The 24,979-nt window shown below is 40.2% G+C and overlaps 1 protein-coding gene across 3 annotated transcripts; it reads left to right on the plus strand.

Annotated features, from left to right (window-relative positions):
• Positions 1-916: 916 nt before the first annotated feature.
• On the plus strand, positions 917-23,530 carry REST (RE1 silencing transcription factor). Of its 3 annotated transcripts, none has more exons than XM_036257693.1 (4): positions 917-1,084; positions 3,442-4,345; positions 13,580-13,663; positions 21,033-23,530. In XM_036257693.1, exons 2-4 carry the CDS (start codon positions 3,451-3,453, stop codon positions 22,892-22,894), a joined length of 2,841 nt encoding a protein of 946 aa, XP_036113586.1. In that variant the 5' UTR covers positions 917-1,084; positions 3,442-3,450; the 3' UTR covers positions 22,895-23,530. The 3 variants fall into 3 exon arrangements, with proteins under 3 accessions (XP_036113586.1, XP_036113594.1, XP_036113580.1); XM_036257701.1 differs by lacking the exon at positions 917-1,084 and adding an exon at positions 1,840-1,906; XM_036257687.1 differs by lacking the exon at positions 917-1,084 and adding an exon at positions 1,859-2,444.
• The last annotated feature ends 1,449 nt before the right edge of the window (positions 23,531-24,979 follow it).

The raw sequence follows: 24,979 nt of genomic DNA on the forward strand, positions 1-24,979 counted from the left end.
GAACCATATTCACGGTTACCCCATAAAACGTGGGAAGCTAGGTTACCCTCCGACACACGGTCCCCAGGCAGCCTCCATGTGCTCATCACCCTCTTTACTCTCTGTAATCTGAGGGTAATTGCTCCACTGAAGTCCTGGCTTTGAAGGCTCAGCAATGACCTGCTACTTGCTATGTCTAGGGACTTATACCTCATTCCTCATTCTGTTTTGAGTCGGCGATCTTCCCAAACTTTTTTTTCTCACCAGCTCAAGAACTGGTTGCGTTTTCCTAGTTTACTGTTTAAAATTTAGAATGCATTTTTACTGTTGAAGCTTAAAACTAAGTTTAATTAGTCAAAGAGTGGCTATGGGTGGAGCCTTGAAGAGATTCTGAAGGGTTTTTTCGAGCGCTTTAGCCTTGAAAGGCGGGTGACAATAGTTCTCAAGAGTGGTTAAAGCCTGCAGATTTTTCTTTGAACGGCTCTATTCTCATGCACGCACGCCTGAGCTGGGGGCTAACTTTTCTGTTGTGTTTGTAATGAGAACTCAAGAAAGGGAGCGGGGCTCTCCTCGCCCATTTTTTTTTTTTTTTTTGACCTAAGGGCAAGAGTGAGGGGCCCCGCAGATTAGGCGAATCGGCCCCCAGCCCAGCCCGGGCCTCGCGCTCTCCCCCTCCGCCAAGGGGCGGGGCGCACCAGGCGGCCACGCGCTCCGGCGGTGGAGTGGGCGTGTCCGGCGGGCGCGCGCGGGCGGAGAAGGGGGCGTGTCCCGCGGGCGGCAGCGGCGGCGCGGGCCGGGTGCGCAGCGCAGTCTCCTGTGCTGGAATGTGCGGCTCCCGCGAGCTCGCGGCGCAGCAGCAGAGCAGGCGCCGCCGAGGCCCCGGGCCCCAGACCTCGGCGGCGGCGGCGGCGACCAGGACAGCAGGGCGAGAGCCGGCGGCCTGAACACTCTGCAGCCCCACTCCTGGGCCTTCGCGGGCCTGGACGGCCCCAGCGCCCAACTTTTCCACCCTCCCTCTCCCCTCCCCCGAAACTCCAGCAACAAAGAAAAGTAGTCGGGGAAGGAACGGCGACGCCGGGTCCCCAGCCCCTCCTCGCCGAGAAAGGTCGGTAAGCGCAGCGCGGGGCTGGGGGCTCGGTCTGGGTGGGGGAGGGCCGACAGGGCGGCAGTGGCGGCGGCGGCGTCCGCGGGAGGGGGAGGGCGCGGAAGGACGCGGAGCGAGGCGCTGTCCAGGGCTGATTTGCAGATACTGTGGCTCCGGCGGTGGCGGCCGCGCCGGACGGGGGCGGGCGGCCGAGCGGGATCGGGTTACACCGCGCGGCCCGGGGGCTGGGCCGGGGGCGTCATTGGGGAGCGGCGCGGCGCCAGGACCCCCTCCCCAGTCGAGGCCGGGCCTCCGCCTCCGCGCGGGCCCAGGCGCCCCTCGGAGTCGGGTCCTGAGGCCAAGGAGTGGAGCTTCTTGGGGCCCTAGTCCTGAAACTTCCTCCTCGCCCTCCTGCTGCTCCCAGGTCCCGCCGCAGCCCCTCGCCTGCCCGCGGCCCTCCCGTCCCCCTCCCTCGGCGGCCTCTCCCTTTCGCCGGAAGGCGCCGTTGAGTGCTGCTGGGCGGGTTGAGTCAGCCCTGGGGCCGGGGCGGTTCCGCCAATGGGGCTGGACAGCGATTTCTGCGCTCGGGCCGTTTCGCCGCCGCTGCCTTCCGCGCCCGGCCACCTTGCCGCCGGAGCTGGCAGGGCTGGGGCGCGCGTCTCGCCGGGCGCCGTGGGGGAGTGAGTTCGCAAACTTCCGGGGGGCGGGGGGGCGGTCGGCGCGCGTGGGGGCCCCCTCTGGCGCTCCGGGCCGACGCCTCCGGAGGGCGCCCGCGGAGCCTCCGGGCCCTCTACGGAGGGCGAGCCCAGGGGCGGTGAGAGGAACCCGGTCGCCGGCGACGCGGTAACTTTCCTCTTCCAAACGCGGGTCCGAGGGCCGGAGAGGGGGCTGGACTGGGGAAGACTTCTTCTGGCCCAGCGGCGCCCCGAGTTGGCCCCCCTTGCCATTTTTAGTGTTGGGGAGCACAGGAAAAGCTTCAGGACGAGTGTTGGGGCAGCTCCTGCGAATTGGTGTGTAAATGTGTGCAGTGAGCGGGGCGAGCCGAGAGGAAGCGAGAGCGCCGGAGTTTGCAAAGAGCTGCTTTGTGTTTGGTATTTTGAGAAAATGGCCGAATGCCTATTTCAGCCAGGAATGCCGCCGCCGAGGCAGGCGCTGGTGGCAGCAGCACGTAGGAATTCGTGCAACACGTTGGGCTTTGGGGCTTTGCTTGGACGGTCTCTGACAAACGTTAAAATTCCTTTAGGGATGGTAGTTAGGGTTTTGGGGACTATTAGAAAAGTCGATGTTTAGCAAAGTACCGAGTAGCCCGGACTATAAGCTTTGGGACCGCTTTGGCCCTCGGTTTGTTTTCTGTGATGGCATTTGATTCCAACTTTTATTGGTACGTATAACTCAACCGGTTTGTGTTTATACACTTTGGTGAAATGGATTACTTTTTGTATTTTGGATTTAACTTTCTTAGTACTTACCACTTATTTTGCCTTTTTTTAATTGGCAAGAAAACACCTACTTTGAGAATAGTACCTTTGGAAAGAAACCTGGTTAAGACGATTTAAAAAGTCCAACATGTTTTCAAGAAGGTGATCTTGTAATGGCTTCCACTAGGCAAGTAGGCCAAGTCAAACACAATGCAAGAAATTTGCTGATTGTCGAACTGAGTTGTATGATTCTTATATTAAGTGGTTTGAAAGATTTTTTATATTTTCATTTGTGAAGTGTTGAGTACACCAAACTTCCTTTTTCACAAGAATAAGGGTCCGTAATTTTTTTCCTTTAAACGTGTCAAATCAGCCAAAAAATAGGAAGCTAAGTGGTACTTTTTCACAGTAGTTAACTCCTCTGGAGTTAGTTGAGGTAATGTGAATTTCAGTTCAGTTGACTATTACAGGCTTCTACTTTCTAGACTTATTTGTCTGGCTTTTGGCTTTCTCCCCTTTCTGATTCAGACCAGTAAACATCGAAGGGGGAATTGTGAGGCTAGCTGTTTACTATTCATGTATTGAATTTTAAAAGTAATTTTAATTAACATTAAAAATGAAGGCTACTGGGTTTTTTGTTGTTGTTTTCCACTAGAAAAATTTAAAGTGCTTGCCCAGTGGTAGACCTAGTTTGATGGATGAGTTATGTCAAACAATTGATAGAAATTTTTGGAGGGGTAATAGAAATTTTTTTTGTGATGCAGTAAAGAGAATTCGAAATTACAAAATGATTTAAAAGGCTCATTTTTAATAGTTAATGAAGTTCATTGAATTTACAGATTATATTGGAAAATGTATTTTTTAAAAGTTGTGAAGAATTACAGTGATGCTTTGGGTTTAGACCAGTAAAGTTGTGTTTAAATTGGTGCTTTTGTGTTTTGTGTTTTGTTTTGAATTCAGAATACAGTTATGGCCACCCAGGTAATGGGGCAGTCTTCTGGAGGAGGAGGGCTATTCAACGGCAGTGGCAACATTGGCATGGCCTTGCCTAACGATATGTATGACTTGCATGACCTCTCCAAAGCTGAATTGGCTGCTCCTCAGCTTATCATGTTGGCAAATGTGGCCTTAACTGGGGAAGTAAATGGCAGCTGCTGTGATTACCTAGTTGGTGAAGAAAGACAAATGGCAGAATTGATGCCTGTTGGGGATAACAACTTTTCAGATAGTGATGGAGAAGGACTTGAGGAGTCCCCTGACATAAAAGGTGAACCCAATGGACTGGAAAACATGGAACTGGAAAGTTTGGAACTCAGTGTTGCAGAACCACAGCCTGTGTTTGAGGTATCAGCTACCCCAGAAATTTACAACTCAAATAAAGATCTTCCTCCCGAAACACCTGGAGCAGAGGATAAATGCAAGAACGTGAAGACCAAACCCTTTCGTTGTAAGCCATGCCAATATGAAGCAGAATCTGAAGAACAGTTTGTACATCACATCAGAGTTCATAGTGCCAAGAAGTTTTTTGTGGAAGAAAGTGCAGAGAAGCAAGCAAAAGCTAGGGAATCTGGCTCTTCCACTGCAGAAGAGGGAGATTTCTCCAAAGGCCCCATTCGATGTGACCGCTGTGGCTACAATACCAATCGATACGATCACTATACTGCTCACTTGAAACACCACACCAGAGCTGGGGATAATGAGCGAGTCTACAAGTGCATCATTTGCACGTATACCACAGTAAGCGAGTATCACTGGAGAAAACACTTAAGAAACCATTTTCCAAGAAAAGTATACACATGTGGAAAATGCAACTATTTTTCAGATAGAAAAAACAATTATGTTCAGCATGTTCGAACTCACACAGGTAAGAGGACCTTTGCAGTCCATAAATTCAACTAACTTCTGATAGTTTATTGAGTGGGTAGTTAACAATAATGCTAAATAAAAGGGAGGGGACCCTGGGTTCAAACTCTGATTCCATTATTTACTGTCTTTGTGACCTTGAACATACTATTTATTCTGTATGTGCCTCATAACAGTATACTGTAGGATTAAAGGATCCAGTAAAGGAACACAAATCAAGTGCTGAGTGTTATGTGGAAGAATAGCCAAGAGAAACTATCAATGTTTTTTCTAAAATAACATGTTCTAACAACTTGGGATAGACCATTTAGCCAGATTAATTTTTTTATTAGAAGATGTATTTAGTTGGCAGTGAATACATCTAAGATGCATACAGTGGTTTCCCAAGGGAATTTAGGGCTTTAACAAAAAAAGGAAAAAAACTAACCCTTGCATAACTCCATTTAACACAGCCTCAAACAATTTAAAACATTTGACTTGGGGTATTGAGCTTCTAAATGGAACAACTTGCCCTGGCCAGTTTGGCTCAGCGGTTAGAGCGTTGGCCTGCGGTCCGGAGAGACCCGGGTTCGGTTCCCGCTAAGGGCACGTACTTCGGTTGCAGTTTGTCCCCGGCCCTGGTTGGTCGTGCGGGTGGCAGCCGCTCGATGTGTCCCTTTCACATCGATGTTTCTCTCTCTCTCTCCCTTCCTCTCTCTCCCTCCCACTCTATCTGTACAAAAAATGGAAAAATATTCTCGGGTGAGGATAAAAATAAATAAATAAATAAATAAATGGAACAACTTAAATTGTTCCCGAAACACAGAAATGTGAGGTTAGTTTTTAAAGGATTAGAAACTAATCATTTTCCTAAGAAAGCAACCACGTGAGGAAAATGCAACTGTTTTTCAGACAAAACAATGTTCAGCATATTTGAACTCATACAGGTAAAAGGGCCTTTCTAATTTATAAGTGTGCTTTCAAGAAAAAAGGAACAATTTTAAAAATATGAACAATTTCAAACATCTGAAGTAAAGAAAATGTTACACTGCACCAACATGTACCCACCCATCACCTATACCCAACAGTTACGAATATTTTGTCACATTTTGCAATTTGCTTATTAAAAATTTTTTTTTCTTTATTGATTTTAGAGAGAGGAAGGGAGAGGGAGAGAGATAGAAACATCAATGAGAGAGAACGTTGGCTGGCTGCCTCCTGCATGCCCCCCACTGGGGATTTGGCCCACAACCTTGGGCATGTACCCTGACCCGGGAATTGAACCAGTGACCTCCCGGTACATGGGTCGACACCCAGTCACTGAGCCACACCAGCCGGGCGCAGTTTATTTTTTTTTAACTAACATCTTTATTAGCTATACTCTACTACCACACAATTCATCCATTTAAAATTACAATTCAGTAGTTTTAATATATTCACAATGCTGGAGAGCATTTATGCTAAGTGAAATAAGCTGGTCAGAGAAAGACAAGTACCATATGATTTTGCTCATGTAGAATCTAAAGAACAAAATAAACTGACAAAACAGAAAAAGACTCATAGAGAACAAACACCATGATGATTACCAGAGGGGAAAGGTGGTGGTTGCGGGGAGGTAGAAGAAGGTATGGGGGGATAAATGATGATGGAAGGAGACTTGATTTTGGGTGGTAAACACACAATACATTATATAGTTTGGTGTATTATGTAATTGCATGCCTGAAACCTGTATAATTTTATTAACCACTGTCATGCCAGTAAATTTAGTTAAAAAGTTTACTTTCAACCCTAGCCAGTTTGGCTCAGCAGTTAGAGTGTTGGCCTGTAGACCAGAGTCTTGGGTTCCAGTCAAGGGCACGTACCTCTGTTACGGTTCCATTCCAGGCCCTGGTCAGGGTCATGTGGGAGGCAACCAGTTGATGTGTATCTCACATCGCTGTTTCTCTCTTTCCCTCCCTCCCAGTCTATCTGAAAATCAATGGAAAAATATCCTCAGGTGAGGATTAAAAAAATAAAATAAAGAATAAATTTACTTTCAAATCTTTGTAATTAGGGTCTCTTTTTTTTCCCCCCCAAAGAAGTGTTTGCAACTATTAGTAATTAATTTGAATTAACATTACATTTTCCTGGTAAAGGTTGGTACCTTTGAGGTTTGATTACTTGTCTGAACAAATGGGTAGAGTAATTAATCTAGTACTGTACTCTTGAATAACAAGTAAAAAGGGGCTATGGGATGCTGTTTGGTTCAGGTCCCTGTTGCAGTTGTCGCTCTGTAGAACTGAACCTCACAGGTAAAGTAGAATACCATGGGAAGGTAAATTGATATGGCTTTGCTTAAGTGGTAGACCTTATTTATTTTTTAATCCTCACCTGAGGATATTTTTCCATTGATTTTCAGATAGAGTGAGGGGCGGGCAGGGGAGGGAGAAGAGAAACATTGATGTGAAAGAGACACATCAATTGGTTGCCTCCTGCACAACCCTGACGGGCTGGGGATCCAACCTGCAAGCCAGATACGAGCCCTTAGTTGAGAATCAAACTCACTACCCTTGGTGTGCAGGCCTATGCTCTACCCGTTGAGCAAAACCCACTAGGGCTTAAGTGGTAGACTTTAAACTTAGAGGTGAAATTCCATTAAATGAAAGACATCTGCAGCAAGATTTCTAAGCCCTAGCAGATGGCTTCTGTACTTAAAAGTTTTAAAATATAGTTCTTTGGAATTTGTTTTAACCTATGAATGAGTGTCACCATGTTTTGAAAACATTTTATTTCGAAACTAAAGAAATTTAAACATTATAAAAATAAATAGCATGGGAAACAAGTTACTTGGGAATCCTACCCCATTAATCATTTAACAGTTTGAGTTAAACAAATTGATACTAAACTAACCTCACTTACAATATCTTTTAAAAAAAATTTTATATTGATTTTTTTTTTTTTTTTAAGAGAGAGAGGAAGGGAGAGAGAGGAAACAGTGATGTGACAGAGAAACATCTATCAGCTGCCTCCTGCACGCCCCTTAATGGGAATCCGGCCCACAGCCTGGGCATGTGCCCTGACCTGGAATTGAACCAGGACCTCTCAGTCCATGGGAGGATACTCAGTCCACTGAGCCACACCTACAATATCTTAAAACCCATCCCAAACACCATATGCACTTCAACCATAAGTACTTCATAATCATTTAACAGTTTTTGAAAACCTTGGGGCCTAATTTAGAATTGACTATAATGTAGATATTTTGCGTAGTAACTATAACATGTGGTAAAGTGCACAACTTTTATGTGTTTACTTTGATGAAGTTTTACAAATAATATACTTATAACCACCATGCAAGTCAACATAGAGAATATTACCAGCACACCAGTGCCTTTGTTGTATTAAAATTTTATTTTATTTTGTCAGTTTTTGATAACATCAGAACTTTTGGGTCACTGAACAGTTTAAAAATTTTCCCCAAAGCTAAAAATGTTTTTTTCCTTTTTATTGCATTTATTGGGATGATACTGGCTAACAAAATTAAAAATATTTTCAACAATAATTTATATTGTTAATTTAAGAACATGTATAGAAGGGAAACATTTCAAGTTTTGTGTGCATACTTCTAATTTTTTGTATAAAGGATTTTTTTTTTTTTTAATCCTCACCTGAGGATATTTTTCTGTTTATCTTCAGATTGAGTGGGAGGGAGAGAAAGGGGGAGAGAGAGAAACATCGAGACGAGAGGGACACATCTACTGGTTGTTTGCCTCCCACACAGGTTTGGGGACGAACCACAACCGAGGTGCGTACCCTTGACCAGAATCGAACCCATGACTAATTGGTCTGTGGGCTAAGGCTCTACCGCTGAGCCAAACCAGCCAGGGCTATAAAGGATTTTTATAAAAACAGGAACTCTGCTTTTTGTCATTTCTTATTTTTATTATTATAGTGGTTTATTTTAATCTAGTTATAGTCTAGGTGACTTTTTTTTTAATCCTCACCCAAGGACATTTTTCCATTTTTTGTTCAGATAGAGTGGGAGGGAGAGAAGGAGAGAGAAACATGGACATGAAAGGAACACATGGAGTGGTTGCCACCCACACAATCCAACCAGGGCCGGGGACAAACTGCAACTGAGGTACGTGCCCTTAGCCAGAACCGAACCTGGGTCTCTCCAGACCGCAGGCCGACACTATAACTGCTGAGCCAAACCGGCCAGGGCAACTTTTTTTTTTTTTTAAATCCCCACCCCAGAATATTTTTCCATTGAGAGAGAGAGAGATTGAGATTGATTCTCTCTCACATGACCCTGAGCAGGGCCGGGACCGAATCACAACCAAGTATGGCCCTTGACTGGAAATGAACCCATGACTCTTTGGTCCATGGTCCGACGCTCTAACCATTGAGTCAAACCTGCCCTAGGTGGCTCGTGTTTTTTTTTTTTTTTTAGTATTTTTAATCTCATTTTCTTTTTAATTAAAAAAAAATTCTTTCTGTATGACTCATTTTAATGGCTATATTTTATGTAGTTAACTGTACCATCCATTACTTAATATTTTCTCCACATTAAGCTGAAGTTGATATTTTCACAATAAGGTTATGATTTACATAGCTAACATTGGTTGTATGTATCTCATTTCACATTTTATTGTTAAACCTATTTGGTCTTTATGCTTTTAAAAAAGATTTTTCCCTCCTATTACCTTATTTGTGATTAAAAAATATTTGGGGGTGTATAAGTTGAAGGATAATTTGATTATGTGATTTCTAAGCGTGTCTCTGGTATTAAACGTATAGTTCAAAAAATTGTATGTCTAGAAAAATAAAGTAATCTAAAGCTGAAGAGTAGAGATTAAAATAATAAATGATAGCAGAATCACTTTTGATTCCTCATTTCTCATTAGGTAGCCTAGTTTTCAGAGTCACTTAATGGGTTTTTTCTTTTATTGAGTGACCAATGTTAGGTGCTTTCTTCTATTCTATGCTAATCGGCAGAACAATCCATTAGCCTTTATTTACTACTGAGAGGAAAACTTCAGGTGTAAAAGCCTGAAGTGCTGTGCCCAAGGTCACAGACAACAGATTCAAATTCCTAATCTCTTTTTATAGGTAATTATCATGGTGGTGATCGAGGATTGTTTTCATTTGAGTCTTTAATCAAAAGATTAAAAATTTTGTAGCTTAGATATTTAACCAGGTCACAAATTTTACTTTATTTATTTAGAGAAAAAGAAAGGGGGAGGGAGAAAGAAAAAGATTTTTTTTAACCAATCTATGCATTCATTGTTTTGATTCTTTTTTTTTTTTTTTTTTTTTTAATCCTCACCCGAGGACATTTTTCCATTTTTTGTTCAGGTAGAGTTGGAGGGAGAGAGAGGAACACAGAGAGAGAGAGAAACATCGATGTGAAAGGAACACATCGAGTGGCTGCCACCCGCACAACCGACCAGGGCCGGGGACAAACTGCAACCGAGGTACATGCCCTTAGCGGGAACCGAACCCAGGTCTCTCAGGACCGCAGGCTGACGCTCTAACCGCTGAGCCAAACCGGCCAGGGCATTGTTTTGATTCTTATATGTGTCCTGGGATCAAACCAGCAACCTTGGTTTATCAGGACGATGCTCTAACCAACTAAGCTATCAGGTCAGGGCCACAAATTCTACTTTAAAATATAATATTTTTGCCTGTATGTGTGACTGAAAAAAAATCACTGTTTTGTAGATTGTGCCTATAGTGTAGAATTGCACAGATAGAAACAATCTATTCTCTCTTTTTTTTTTTATCCTCACCGGAGGACATCCTTCCATTCTTTGTTCAGATAGAATGGGAGGGAAAGAGAGGAAGAGAGAGAGAGAAACATCGACGTGAAAGGGACACATCGAGTGGTTGCCACCTGCACGACCCAACCAGGTCCGGGGACAAACCACAACTGAGGTACATGCCCTTAGCAGGAACCGAACCCCGGTCCCTTCGGACCACAGGCCAAAGCTCTAACCGCTGAGCCAAACCGCCTAGGGTGCAATCTATTCTCTTATAAAGAATTTATTTTTGCCCTGACTGGTTTGGCTCAGCGGTTAGAGCGTCGGCCTGTGGTCCAGAGAGACCCGGGTTCGGTTCTCACTAAGGGCATGTACCTCAGTTGCGGTTTGTCCCTGGCCCTGGTTGGGTCGTGCGGGTGGCAACCACTTGATTTGTCCCTTTCACATCGATGTTTCTCTCTCTCTCTCTTCCTCTCTCTCCCTCCCTCCCACTCTTATCTGAACAAGAAATGGAAAAATGTCCTCGGGTAAGGATTAAAAAATAATAATAAAAAATAAAACAAAATTATCCTTTATCAATTCTTCATGTTAATTTATAATGGTCTTTAATTTTTATTTCATTAACTTTTTTGTTTTTGTTTTTGTTTTTTTATCCTCACCCGAGGACATTTTTTCATTTTTTGTTCAGATAGAGTGGGAAGGAGAGAGAGAGAGAGAGAGAAACATCGACATGAAAGGGACACATCGAGTGGTTGCCACCCGCACGACCCAACCAGGGCCGGGGACAAACTGCAACCGAGGCACATGCCCCTAGCGGGAACCAAACCTGGGTCTCTCAAGACCACAGGCCGACTCTCTAACCGCTGAGCCAAACCGGCCAGGTCCTTAACTTTTTAAAATAATACCTTAATTGAGATAAAATTTACACATCATACAATTCACTATGGATCGACCTGTTTTAGACATTTCATATATATGGAATCATTCAATTTTGTAGTCTTGTGTGACTGACTACCTTTTTTCCTTAGCACAGTGTTTTCAGGATTCATTCATGTTTATGTGCAGTACTTGTTTTCTTTTAATTGATGTATAATTTGTTCTATGGATGCACAGCATTTTGTTTATCCATTCATCAGTTAATGGATGTTTGGATTGTTTCTACTTTTTGGCTATTATGAATAATGCTGCTTTATGAACATTTGTTGTGCAAGTTTTTGTAAAGGGTGGACAGAAGGTTTTTTTTTTTAATCTCCTTTGGGTATATATACACCTAGGAGTAGAATTGTTGGGCTGAATGGGTAACTCTGTTTAATCATTTGAGGAACTGCCAAATTTTTTCCTAACGTGGCAGCATTATTTTACAATCCCAGGGATGTATAAGGGTTCCTGTTTCTACATGTCCTAACCGGTACTTGTTAATATACGTCATTTTGATTATAACCAACCTAGTTTGTGTGAAGTCTTCATCTTCTTTTGATTTACATTTCCTCCTGACTAATGATGTTGTACATCATTTCATTCGCTTATCGGCTATTTGTGAATCTTCTATAAAGGACTTTTTTTTTTTCTTTTTTAATCCTCATCCGAGGATATTTTTCCATTTTTGTTCAGATGAAGTTGGGAGGTAGAGAGAGAAACATTGATGTGAGAGGGACATATCGACTGATTGCCTCCCACACCACCCCGACCGGGGCCGGGGACAAACTGCAACTGAGGTTCGTGCCCTTGACCAGAGTCGAGCCCATGACTCATTGATCTGCGGGCTGGTGTTCTAATCGCTGAGCCAAACCGGCCAGGGCAAGAACTACTTTTTAATATTTTTAAAACTATCTTAAAATTCTCCCAGGTAAAAGTTGGTCATTATATGCTGTGAGTTATTTACCAGCCAATGACAGCTGAGCAGTTACTAGGAACACATTTCTTACTCATGACCACATTCTTTTTTCTTTCTTCATTCTCTTTTACCTTTCTCATTTTATTAGACACATGTGTTTGCTACATCTTACTATGTAGGCAAAATAATAACATATTTATTGAGGGCTTTGTATGTGCCAGGCACAGTATTAAGTACTCTGCATGTATTATCTTAAATTCTCACAATCCTGAGGAGTGAAGGTACTGTTAACTTTTCTAGATGCAGAAACTTGCTCAACGTAATAATTATTATCTTGTGGCCAAAGTCTAGATGAAACAAATTTTCAGACTTTAACATTATGGTTGACAGCCTGCGCTAGAAAACAGAAGACACATTTCCTGCCTTTGTGTCTTAAATTCTTCAGTACTAAATCACTAGCCTTTCATCTTCAATTGCTCTGTTCCTATGGCTTTATGAATAAAATTTGTTTTACCACGACTTGACTATTTCGTAGCAGCTATATCTACCACTGGAAGTTTTTAGCTTACAGCAACAAAATGCTCACTCAAAAGCATTCTTGCTTTAAGCTAACAATTTCAGATGGTAGATTTATCATTTTTACAAGGATTAAAAAAAGTTTCCTAAAACATAGCATCAGGAAATTTTGGTAGCATTTTCTTTAAGGATGATTCTAATTTTTAAAAATGCTCCTTGATGCCTTATCAAGATGATTTCTCAGTTCTTAATATTTAACATAGTCCTGGCTGGGTATCTCAGTTGGTTAGAGCACCATCCCCATATACCAAGGTTGTGGGTTTGATCTCTGGTCAGGGCATATACAAGAATCAACCAATGAATGCATAAATAAATGGAACAACAAATTGATGTCTCTCTCTAAATGTCTATTAAAAAAGTTTAATGTGCTCTGGCAGGTTTGGCTTAGCGGTTAGAGCGTCAGCCTGCAATCCGGAGAGACCTGGGTTTGGTTCCTGCTAAGGGCATGTACCTTGGTTGCAGTTTGTCTCCGGCCCTAGTTGGGGTCATGTGGGTGGCAGCCAGTTGATGTGTCTCTCACATCAGTGATGTTTCTCTGCCTTCCTCCCTCCCTCTTGCTCTATCTGAAGATGAATGCAAAAATGTCCTCAGGTGAGGATAAAAAAATAAATAAAAAGTTTAGTGTAATAATAAGTAGCATTTCTGTGAAAGGGCTGTAGAATTCAGAAAGTCAACTATAGTGACAACAAAGTTGAAATGATGTAGTTGTGTAAATTCTGAATGAAATGATTTACATATTTCTAATACGTTTATATAAATTGATTATTTGCCAGGAATAGGGAAAAAAAAACTCAGTACAGCCCTGCTAGTGTGGTTTAGTGGGTTGAGCATTGTCCAATGCACTAAGAGGTTATAGATTGCATTTCTGGGGAAGGGCACGTGCCCAGGATTCTGGTTCTATCCCCAGTAGGGGCCGTGCAGGAAGCAGCCAATCAATGTTTCTCTCTCACTGATGTTTCTCTCTCTCTCCCTCTCCTTTCTTTTCTATCTAAAAATTGAAAAAACATTTTAAAAAATGTTCAGTACTGATTATTGTATATTATGTTAGAGAGAATTGTTATTTACCTTGTTTTATCATATTTAAACACTAATTCTATTTTTGCAGGAGAACGTCCATATAAATGTGAACTTTGCCCTTACTCAAGTTCTCAGAAGACTCATCTAACTAGACATATGCGTACTCATTCAGGTTGGTAAGAAATGGGAACTTTCCTGTCATTTTTAATAAACTACTACCATTATAAGGAAGTTCTAGACCTGGAACTGGGTCGTTATTTGTGATGATATTTTTAATATAATTCAGAAATTGAAGTTAAAAATAATTATTCTGTTAGTGTGGAGCTGTATTTCAATGGAGGTTCTTAATGAGTCTGTAGGTATAAATGTGTGTGTGCTTTTCTGGGAGGAGGATCCTTAATTTTCATGAGCTCTTCAATAAGTTCCATGACATTAGTAAAAGTTGAACTGATATCATAGACCAAGGCTAGTTAATTCCTTTTGAAATCCTACCTTCTCACACTCCCTCCTCAACACAGTATGACACCAAGTTTTATAGTGTGTGGTTGCTGGACTCCAAGGATTTCTTCTTAGCTCCTCGGTTCTTGCAATTTGGATTTGTTCTTTTGAAAGTTGATAGAGCTTCTCTGAGGACTGATAAACAAAAGCCAAACTTTATATAATCTGAGATAATAACTTACTAGCCTTTATAACAGATAAAATTCAGGACTGTAACAAGGAGGAGATTCATCTACTCCAGTGAAAGAATTGGGGTAACCAACCAGAATTGGTCCCCATTATCAAGGTGGTCAAGTTAAAAATTAAGTATTAGCATAGGTGGTCTTGTGAATGGATAATTAATTACACCATTTTGGCCATGACTGATCCTTGGTGAACTGCCATGTATCCTTTTAGGTTTAGAATATATAAGTATCCCTGTGGGCAAACTATGCTAAATAAAGCCTCTCTGTTTATAAAAGTCTACGTAGAGCCATCTATCTTAAGTTAACAGTTACCTTTAATTTATGTGTCCAGTTGGGTAGCCACTAGCCGTATGTGGTTATTGAGCTTGTGAAATGTGGTTTGTTAAAATTGAGATGTATCAAATACTGAACTTCAAATAGTATAAAGAAAATGTAAATAATTTTGTTGTTGTTAATCCATCCAAGGATGTTTTTTCTATTGTTTTTTTAGAATGGGAGGGAGAGAGAGATGGGGGGAGAGGAAGAAAGAAAGAGAGAGAGAGAAAACATTGTGAGAGAGATACACTGTTGGTTGCCTCTTGTATGACCATGACCTGGGTGAGGATCAGACCTGCAATCCAAGTACATGCCCTTGACCGGAATCGAACCCACAACTCATTGGTCCACAGGCCGACACTCTTAACTGCTGAACCAAACCATCCAGGGCTCAGCTATTTCTTTTTTACCTTTGTAATGTGACTACTAGAAAATTTAAAGTACTTAAATTTAAAATTAATTATGTTGCTTGTATTTTATTCCTTTTGGAAATAGCTGTCTTAAGTCAGTGATGATTAATACATGATTATAATACAGATTCCGATTTGAGTAGTTAAGAAGGGGTCACCTAATATGCTTGCTAGTCTTTCTTGACCCTATATGCTTGTCATGTTAATATGTACTTTGAGTGTACCTTCTAAATCTCCAAAGCTATTGAGCCAGGTCACTTAACCAGAACCTGGTTATGTTACTTTTCAGTGCTTCTTGGTTTCATTTTCTGAGGGTAACTTTGATGCTATCTCAGGCTTTGTTGAAGGTAGACATATGTCTGTTAATAACTATGCTCTAGTCCTTAAAACATACAAGAGCTGTACAGGAGTTAACTCATTTTAGTTTTCATAAGTATCCTAAGATGTGTAAGTTCTATTTCCATTTTACAAATGGGTAAACTAAGGCACTGAAGAAATGTGGCTGTTTTTCTTATAGAATGCCCACCTTCTGGATTTGTTTTATTTGCTTTTTCATGGTGTCATTTCATTTTTCCTTTGTCCCTGTGCCTTGTATTACTTGTGTACTAGAAATTAAATCTAAATGCTTGATACTTAACTTCATGACTTTTTATATAAAGTCATATCTGGTTGACCCTCATTAGTGTTTCTGGGTCACTGGATTAGAATGATAAAGTACATCATCTTCATTAAATTTATAATACTTATGTCACTGTGTAAGTATCTATGGTGTTTTACACTAGTCAGTAATCTTTGCCTGAACAATTTTGAGTGTGCCAACTGTTGCCTTTTGGATTTTCTTTGCTATATTTTAAAGATGATTTTTAGTAGTTGCTGTTTGTTAACTGTGCAGCAGGTCATTTTAAAAATTGATTTTAGAGAGAGGAAGGGAGAAAGAGAGAGAGAGAGACATCTATTGGTTGCCTCTTGTATACATCCGGACCACGGATGGAACCCTTAACCTGGGCATGTGCCCTGACCGGGAATTGAACCAGCAACCTTTCAGTACTTGGGATGGCCCTCAACCAACTAGGCCAAACCAGTTAGGGCCACAACAAGTCTTTTAAAAGTCTGTTAATAATGAGAAGTAGCTACTATTTACTTATTCTGTATATGCTTAATACTCCTAAAATAGTTAATCCCAGTTTGTAGATTAGGACACAGATTTAGATAAGATAAATGCTTCATGTAAGGTTGTCATTCTTCTAAATTAGAAAAGCTAGGATTTGGCCTCAGACTCCCCCCACCCTCCAGTTTTTAGTTATCAACTGTTAAAAGAACATTATGGCTCAGAGAATAGCTGAAAAAGCTTCTGTGTAATGAAATTTGAATCAGATTGTATTGAGAAAGCAGAACCATTGTCTTTGATTGGATGCCAACAGTTTGAGTCACAAACAGGAGACAATCATGGTTAGTCTATCTTGTGTTTGAGTGCTGAATTATTTTCAGCAGACTATTTTAAAACTTTTAATAGATGTTGCTGATAACACTTGGAGTAAAGTAAAGCTGAATGAGGTCAAATTGAGTAGGCATTGTTTCTGACTGGATTGCATGGAGTGAATATCATGGGTGCTTTCTCTATGGAATGGAGTCTGATCTTTACAGGTCATCTTGGGAATTTTGGTTCCTTGTTCATGTGAGTGTATTACACAGGAGAAAAGTGTGTGTTCAATCTCTTATTTCTGGGAGAGATTAGGCGTTGTAGAGCTGGTACTTTATTTATTTATCCTCACCTGAGGACATTTTTTTTTACATCTATCTTCAGATAGAGCAGGAGGGAGAGAGGGGGGAAGAGAAAGAGAAACAACAATGTGAGAGACACATCAGCTGGTTGCCACCCACATGACCCCAACTGGTGCTGGGGACAAACTGCAATCGAGGTACATGCCCCTAGCAGGAACTGAACCTGGGACTCTGGTCTGTGGGCCGATGCTCTAACCCCTGAGCCAAACCAGCCAGGGCGAGTTGGTACATTTTAACTAAACTGACAAGGAGATTGGTTTATGAGGCAAAATCATATTGGGCATTTACTTGGAGCACTTGGCATCCATAGGGTAGGGTTTCGTGCCACATAAATAAGGGACCAGAATGTTGGTTTGGTGAAAAAGAAAGTTGAATATTGGTGGAAATACAGACACGCTAACCTAATCTGGTGTTATTCTCTATTTTATTGGTGTTTCTACCAAATGTTATTAGAGTATTCTCACATGGGAAGTCCTAGAGATGCTGACATTATTATCCTTAGCTCTCCCTTTCCTATTCTCAGGGGAGATGCTTCCATTTCATCCCGAATGAAATATTTCTTATTGGATGAAATACATTTAGTTTGTATTTATTTAGTTCCCCATCCTATTAGCACAAGAGCTCATTTTTAATATTTTCCCATTATGAGCCTAGTGGATGTTTGTTAAAGTTAATTAAAAACTTGCCAATTATCACCTCCATTTAGTATTCTTTTTAAGAGAAAATTATTTTATTCAGCAATAAGTTTATTTTCTTTTCACTAAGTATTTGATTATTATTATGAAGGCATTATTTAATAGCTAGGCTTATTTGAAAGATATATTGGTTTGAGACTCTAAATAAATTCCAGAATAATATTTTAAACGGTATTTTATTGCCCTGGCCGGTTTGGCTTAGTGGTTGGAGCGTCGGCCTGTGGATCAGAGAGTCCCAGGTTCGGTTCCCGCTAGGGGCATGTACCAAAAAAAACAACAAAACAAAAAACAGTATTTTCTTAAGGTTTAATTTACACACATGACTATGCACACATCTTAAGTATATATAGCTCAGTGACCTTATTGTATGTTTTCACCTATTTAACTACTACCCAGATGAAGATATGGAACATTTTTGCCACCCTCAAAATAGTTGCCTCATGAGAGAGAGGAAGAGAGAGGGAGAGAGAGAAACATCAATGTGAGAGAGAAACATTGATCGGTTGCCTCCTGCCACGACCCTTACTGGGGATCGAACCAGCAACTTTTTGGTGTATGGGACGACACTTAGCCAGCTAAGCCAAACTGACCAGGGCTGGATTATTCTTGATAAGAATATGTAAAACTTACTAAAAAAGTCTTTAACCTTTAGAATTTGCTGTATATCTGTAAATTAATTTGGGAAGGATAAAATAGATATTGGACACATCTTAAAAGATGAAAAACAAATTCATGGTGGGGCAAAAGTAGGTTTACAGTTGTTTGGAAAAGATTACAATAATTAAATAATAGAAAAATACTGTGTTTTGTGTACTCACAACTGTAAACCTACTTATGCCCCACTCTATTACTAGAATTGGAAAAGGGAGTTAAGACCATTGATTGGTATAGGGCAAAAGGATTTATATTCAGCTCTAAAACTGGATGGATAGATAATTTAATACAAGCAGGATTTTATGGCAATAGAAGGAAAATTAGGGCAGGGGGATGAATGGAGCAAGAAAATTGTGCTATAATCAAATTTTCTTTCTTTTTTTTAAAATTCTCACCCAAGGATATTTTTCTATTTATCTTCAGATAGAGTGGGAGGAAGAAATAGGGAGAGAGAGAGAAATATTAACGTGAGAGGGACACATCAACTGGTTGCCTCCTGCACGGCCCTGATCAGGGCTGGGAACAAACTGCAACCGAGGTACATGCCCTTGGCTGGAATTGAACCTGTGACTCATTGGTCTGAGGGCCAACGCTCTACCGCTGAGCCATATCTGCCAGGGATCCTGCCATCAAATTTTAAACAGATTTCTACATCTTCCCATACCTTGTCTAATGCTTGCTATGAAAATACCATCATTCACTAGGGTTTTTAAAATGGTGATGTTTTTCTTATAATTCTTTTATTAGCACGAATATTTTCATAACAAGATAAACTCCATTCATCAGATGTTTGTTTACTCAGAGGTAGGGTTTATGTGAAAAGGCAGGATAAACTAAACACATGATGACTTGTCCCTTTTTTTTTTTTTTTTTATCCTCACCCGAGGATATTTTTCCATTTTTTGTACAGATAGAGTGGGAGGAAGAGAGAGAGAGAAACATCGACGTGAAGGGACACATCGAGTGGCTGCCACCCGCACGACCAACCAGGGCCGGGGACAAACTGCAACCGAAGTACGCGCCCTTAGCGGGAACCGAACCCGGGTCTCTCCGGACCGCAGGCCGACGCTCTAACCACTGAGCCAAACTGGCCAGGGCCCTTTTTTTTTTTTTTTTAAATCCTCACCCGAGGACATTTTTTTGATATTTTGTTCAGATAGAATGGAAGGGAGAGAGAGAAACATCGATGTGAAAGGGACACATCTAGTGGTCGCCACCCACACGACCCAACCGGAGCCGGGGACAAACTGCAACCGAGGTATGTGCCCTCAGCAGGAACCAAACCCGGGTCTCTCCAGACTGCAGGCTGACGCTCTAACCGCTGAGCCAAACCGGCCAGGGCACTCGTCCTTTTTTTTTGTTTTGTTTTACCCATACTAAAAATTAATGTTTGTTCCAAAAGTGATGAATTACAGGTAATGTATATTGAATGCCTGGCTATCTGTCCATGCTAAGAGTTTTATATAGATTAGATCATTTATAGCTCACAGCATTCAAGAATATTTTACATATAGAGTTATACATCTGAAACCGATATAATTTTATTAACCATCAATGTCACCCCAGTAAACTTAAGTAAAATTTTTTAAAAAATAATATTTTACAGATGAGGAAATGAAACTTAGAAAGATCTCACAGTGAGTTAGAGTGTCCCATATTTGATCACCCCAGATATTCTTTCTTGAAAACAGTTCTTAATTATTATACCACCTGTCTTTGCCTATTCTGTGTGTATGTATGTTAAACAAATGCTTGTCTCCACTGAGGTGATTCACTGGAGAGAGGCCATCATACAATCAAGCACTATGGAGTAATGTAGCTTGTTGCAGAAACCTCTATTTACAAATTTGTTAGTGAACTAGCATGGAAAAGAGGTATCCACTTAGCTGTATGTCAGACTTGGATAAGTATTTGTGTTTGTGATCAAGTCTTTTATCATCAGACATTTTCTAATTATGTAAAACATACCATCTGCATGGTTTTACTTAATGTCTGAGTAACTTTGCTTTATGAAAACATTAAGATTTGATATGAATTTGAGAATGTTTGAGAGATGAATTTTCATAAATGTCAATTTCCATTTTTCTACTATGCATTCCATTGGACCAGTGGGGTATGGATACCATTTGGTAATATTTACTAGAGTGTGATCTAGATGGGTATGTATTCAGGTAGAATGTGTTACTCTTATGCCATTAATTTGGGGGTGGGGGTTCTGGTTATGTACGTACATGTGATTATGACTTTGCTTATTTTACATACCATATCTATTTGTATGCCCTTCTCATTTAGTTTCTTTGCCCATTTTTTAAAAGAGGATGGGGAAAAATCAAAGATTTCTGACTTGGCTAATTTTTGCTTTAAAATAGTAACTTTGGCATTGGAAAGATTGGCTGAATGAAGCTTAACCTAGCTTTTGCCTTGGGATAGATAAATGGGTTAAATTTAAAGGGGGGAAAAGCCTTTTGCTCCCTGAGGCTAAAGTAGTGTTTTAAAACTTGTATACTGAAGGTCTGGGAGGAGTGTAGCTTAAGAGTATAAGATATTTCTTTTAAGTCTCAAGATTTATCTTTAAAATGTATGAATTTTATATCCCACTGCATTATACATTTGTTTTGACTAAACATAAAACATTTAAAGTTATTTTCTTTGAGAGCCCATGCCCCAAAATTAACATCCAGAGCTCAGCTTTGCCAGTAATTGTTGTGTACTAACAAATGTCTGCTCTTTAATAGTCCTTGAGAGCCCTAGCTTGATGAACTTTTTAGATGATGATGGCTAACTATGAGATAATTATTTCTTTGTTTGGTTTGAGAATCAGTGTTAAGGGATAGAGAAACGATATACAAATAAATATGGTAAATATAAAGTGCATGAAACAGTCTTTTCAATACATAGTTTTTGTGGGGTTTTTTGTTAACATAATCCAACTCCTTATATTTTAATAAAATGTTGAATTCATTACTTAATATGTGTCTTTAACATCTCTTGTTCACTTTCAGGTGAGAAGCCATTTAAATGTGATCAGTGCAGTTATGTGGCCTCTAATCAACACGAAGTAACTCGTCACGCAAGACAGGTTCACAATGGGCCTAAACCTCTTAACTGCCCACACTGTGACTACAAAACAGCAGATAGAAGTAACTTCAAAAAACATGTGGAGCTACATGTTAATCCACGGCAATTCAATTGTCCTGTATGCGATTATGCAGCTTCCAAGAAATGTAATCTACAGTATCATTTCAAATCTAAGCATCCTACTTGTCCTAATAAAACAATGGATGTCTCAAAAGTGAAATTAAAGAAAACCAAAAAGCGAGAGGCAGATTTGCCTGATAACAATAATACCAATGAAAAAACAGCAACAGAGCAGACAAAAGTAAAAGGGGATGTAGCTGGAAAGAAAAATGAGAAATCTGTAAAAGTGGAGAAAAAAGATGTTTCAAAAGAAAAAAAGCCTTGTAGTAGTGCTTCAATCCAAGTGACTACCAGAACTCGCAAATCAGCAATGGAAACTAGAGAGATGGGTGTGCCTACAGGAAACAATTCAGAAAAAAACTGTAAAACCAAGAAAAGCAAAAGGAAGGTGGAAGCTGAAGCCCATTCTGTACAAGATCTTGTTAATGATGAGCAGCCTGTGACAAAAAAGAAAAAGAAGACAGAAAGCAAACCCAAAAATAGTCAGGAAGTACCAAAGGGTGAGAACAAAGTAGAGGAAAATAAAAAGCAAAATGCCGGCATGAAAAAAAGTACAAAGAAGAAAACTCTGAAAAATAAATCAAGTAAAAAAAGCAGCAAGCCTGCTCCGAAGGAGATTGTTCAGAGGGGGCCTGCTCAGACAGAGCCGGTCCCACCCATGGAGCCTCCTCAGGTGGGACCTGTTCAGACAGAGCCTCCTCCTCCCATGGAGCCTGCTCTGATGGAGGTTGTTCAGAAGGGGCCTGATCAGATGGAGGAGCTTCCTCCTGTTATGGAGACTCCTCCTCTTACGGAGCCTCCGATTCCCAAAAAATCTCCTCGAAAAGATAATAAAAAGGAAAAGTCTAATGCACAGAGTGAAATGGCAAGGAAGGAGCAAGTCCTTATTGAAGTTGGCTTAGTGCCTGTTAAAGAGAGCCAGTTTCTAAAGGAAAGTGCAAGTGCACAAGATTTCTTATCATCACCACCATTGCCAAAGGAAAATTTAAAAGAAGAGGAGTCAAAAGACCAAAAACTACTCACCGAATGCGAAGGAAATAAAGAAGCCCCTCTTCAAAAAGTAGAAGTAGAAGAGGCAGAAAAGAGTCTAGCTGGTCTTGCTGCTATTGGCAAGGAATCTGCCAATATTTCACCCTCTGAACAAAACTTGAATATGCAAGCGGGTGAAACTTTAGATGGTAAACATCAGGTTGACACTGGGCTTTGTGAAATGGATATGGATACAGATGAGAACAAAACAGAGAATCCCCCTGGAAAAGACTCAGCAGTCGAAGAACCAGTTTCACCACTGCTGCTTCCCCTACCAACAGAAAAAGGAGAAGCAGTGTCCAAAACTGCTGTGGCATCACCTCCTGTTACCATGGCAGTAAATGAGTCTCAGGAAATGGATGAAGATGAAGGCATCCACAGTCATGATGGTAGTGACCTAAGTGACAACATGTCAGAGGGTAGTGATGATTCTGGATTAAATGGGGCCCGGCCGGTTCCACCAGAAACTAGTAGGAAAAATACAAAGGAAGCCTTGGCAGTCAAGGTGGCTGAGGGAGATTTTGTTTGTATCTTCTGTGATCGGTCTTTTAGAAAGGAAAAAGATTACAGCAAACACCTCAATCGCCATTTGGTTAATGTATACTTCCTTGAAAAAGCAGCTAAAGGGCAGGAGTAATTAAACTTTGGAAAAGTCTTCAGTTCTTAGTTTGTAAGATCCTATTACATTTTATACTCATTTATACTAGTAGACAACCTTTTATTTTTAAAATTGCTTTAATTAGTGTTCGATGTTGATTTTTAAGTGGCACTCTTTTTCTTAGGACTCTGTATACCTATTGTATAAATTTTAGCAAATCCGAGGGAGTTAGTGTACTAAACCAGCAGACGCCTAAATCTGTTAGCTTATGCATTTAATTGAAACTAGAAGGCCAAGGTGGTGTTAGAGCATTTCTGTTGCGTTGTCTAGCTTAACTTGTCAATTTCCCCCATGTCTGTTTTCCTGTTGCAGTTTAGTTTATTCTTAGTTTCCTGTTTAGCTCTATAAAAATTGGCATCATTAAATAGCAAATTACTTGAAGAATTTGCCTGCTTTATATAAAGTTAGCACTTTAAACTTTTTTAGAGATGAGAAGAAACATTTAAATTGAAAAATTCTCCAAACAATGGACATTGTTTCAGTCCAGGTATATACTCCTGAGTTTTGATCAATATTATTTGTGTATGTTAATCGTCATAAAAAAACAGTGATTTTTTGTTTTTTATTTTTGGTGCTTTAATGGCTTAAGATATTGCACATTGTGGGTTTTTTTTTTTTTTTAACCTATGCAGTTAAATTTTTTTCCTAGAAATAGCATTTGTGTTGAACAGTAACACTTTATACATATATATGCATGTTTATTTTATCCTCTTTGGAGGGATGCTTTTAGTTTTGTTTGCAAAAGGGCAGTTTTTCTTTTGCTGCAATTGTCTTTTTTGCAGAATATTAGTGTGTGCAAGTTTGTGAACAAATGAAACATGCAGGTTCAAGTTGATTTTGATTTTCACATCTTATATCTATGCCAGATCTGTATTTCATATAAGTTATTTATTTTAAATGGATGTAGTAAATTCACAGCTCTCAGTTTGAACTTTGCAATAAATGAACCACTAGGCTCTATATTGAATGGATTTTTCTCTCAAATACCAACCATAAGTAAACTGTATTAGCCTATTTTAGTACAGCTATGACTTAAATGTAATGTTAAGTCATATCTTTGAGGAAAACCTTTATTCATAGATGGTTGGTGTCTCTATGGCTACTCAGTTGAGTAAGAATTGTGACATTTGGAAATTGCAAACCTGGAATTAGGAGACATAATACCTTCAAATTATACAGAATATCAGTTGTGAGATTCCAAAGCCATAGCAATTATACGAAAAACCTAGGATGAGAAAAGGTAGTATGAATGCTGGTAGACCAGCTGCTACTTCCTATGAATACAATGAAAATGGTTAGTGAACCTTAATTACAGTCCAGATTTTAAAATCACACTTTCTCAGGGATCTCCACAACGAGTGGGTTTCCTGGCTGTCCATGTGACAGCCTCTTTCTACAGGTGAGGCCTCAAATGAATTGCAGCTATCCTGGTATTCCTATGGGAATACTTTGTATGAAAAAGAGTATACTCCCAAACTTTTTTGGTAGGTTCTTTGGCCACTTGCCAAAGAATATGAAAGAATCCAACATAGGATTTTTCTACCTGATAATAGTAGTTCTTCATTGCAGTAAAAGTAAAGTATGATCTCAGTAGGGAATCTTGATCAATTCTAATCTTCCGTTTTCTATTCTGAGACAACCACTTTATATTTCATTTATTTTCTTTTATTTGGTGATCTTTTTGAGGCACAGGTTTCAGAGTTTGGCAGTGCAACATGAAAAAGATTAGGAAAATTGTGTGGGTGGAAAACTTGTTAAAAATCTGAGAGTGAAGTTTGAGTTAAAAGACATTTGAACTTTGAATTGACTGGGAGGCCAAAGATTCAAAGATGATTATCTTAAGACATGAGGAGTAAGTTGTGTATTAATGGTGTGTGTTTTGTGTGCATGAATGGGAATTTGTAAATGAGGTTGAATTCTAGGTGAATTCTTGGCTCCGACAATCATTGTCAACAGAAGATCAAGCTGCAAATATTTATGTTTTAAAACTTAAATTATAAAGCTAGTTAAATCTTTCTAACAACTAGTTTTGATTAATGGGTACATTTTATGTAAGTTACCTTT

The sequence above is a fragment of the Molossus molossus genome, unplaced genomic scaffold (genome assembly GCF_014108415.1).
Source record: "Molossus molossus isolate mMolMol1 unplaced genomic scaffold, mMolMol1.p scaffold_m16_p_1, whole genome shotgun sequence".
Classification (NCBI taxonomy): Eukaryota; Metazoa; Chordata; class Mammalia; order Chiroptera; family Molossidae; genus Molossus; species Molossus molossus.

Coding starts and splice junctions, on each gene's coding strand:
- REST (XM_036257693.1), top strand. CDS start 3,451: ATGGCCACCCAGGTAATGGGGCAGTCTTCTGGAGGAGGAGGGCTATTC. Junction 4,346..13,579: donor GCATGTTCGAACTCACACAG/GTAAGAGGACCT, acceptor CTATTTTTGCAG/GAGAACGTCCATATAAATGT. Junction 13,664..21,032: donor ACATATGCGTACTCATTCAG/GTTGGTAAGAAA, acceptor GTTCACTTTCAG/GTGAGAAGCCATTTAAATGT.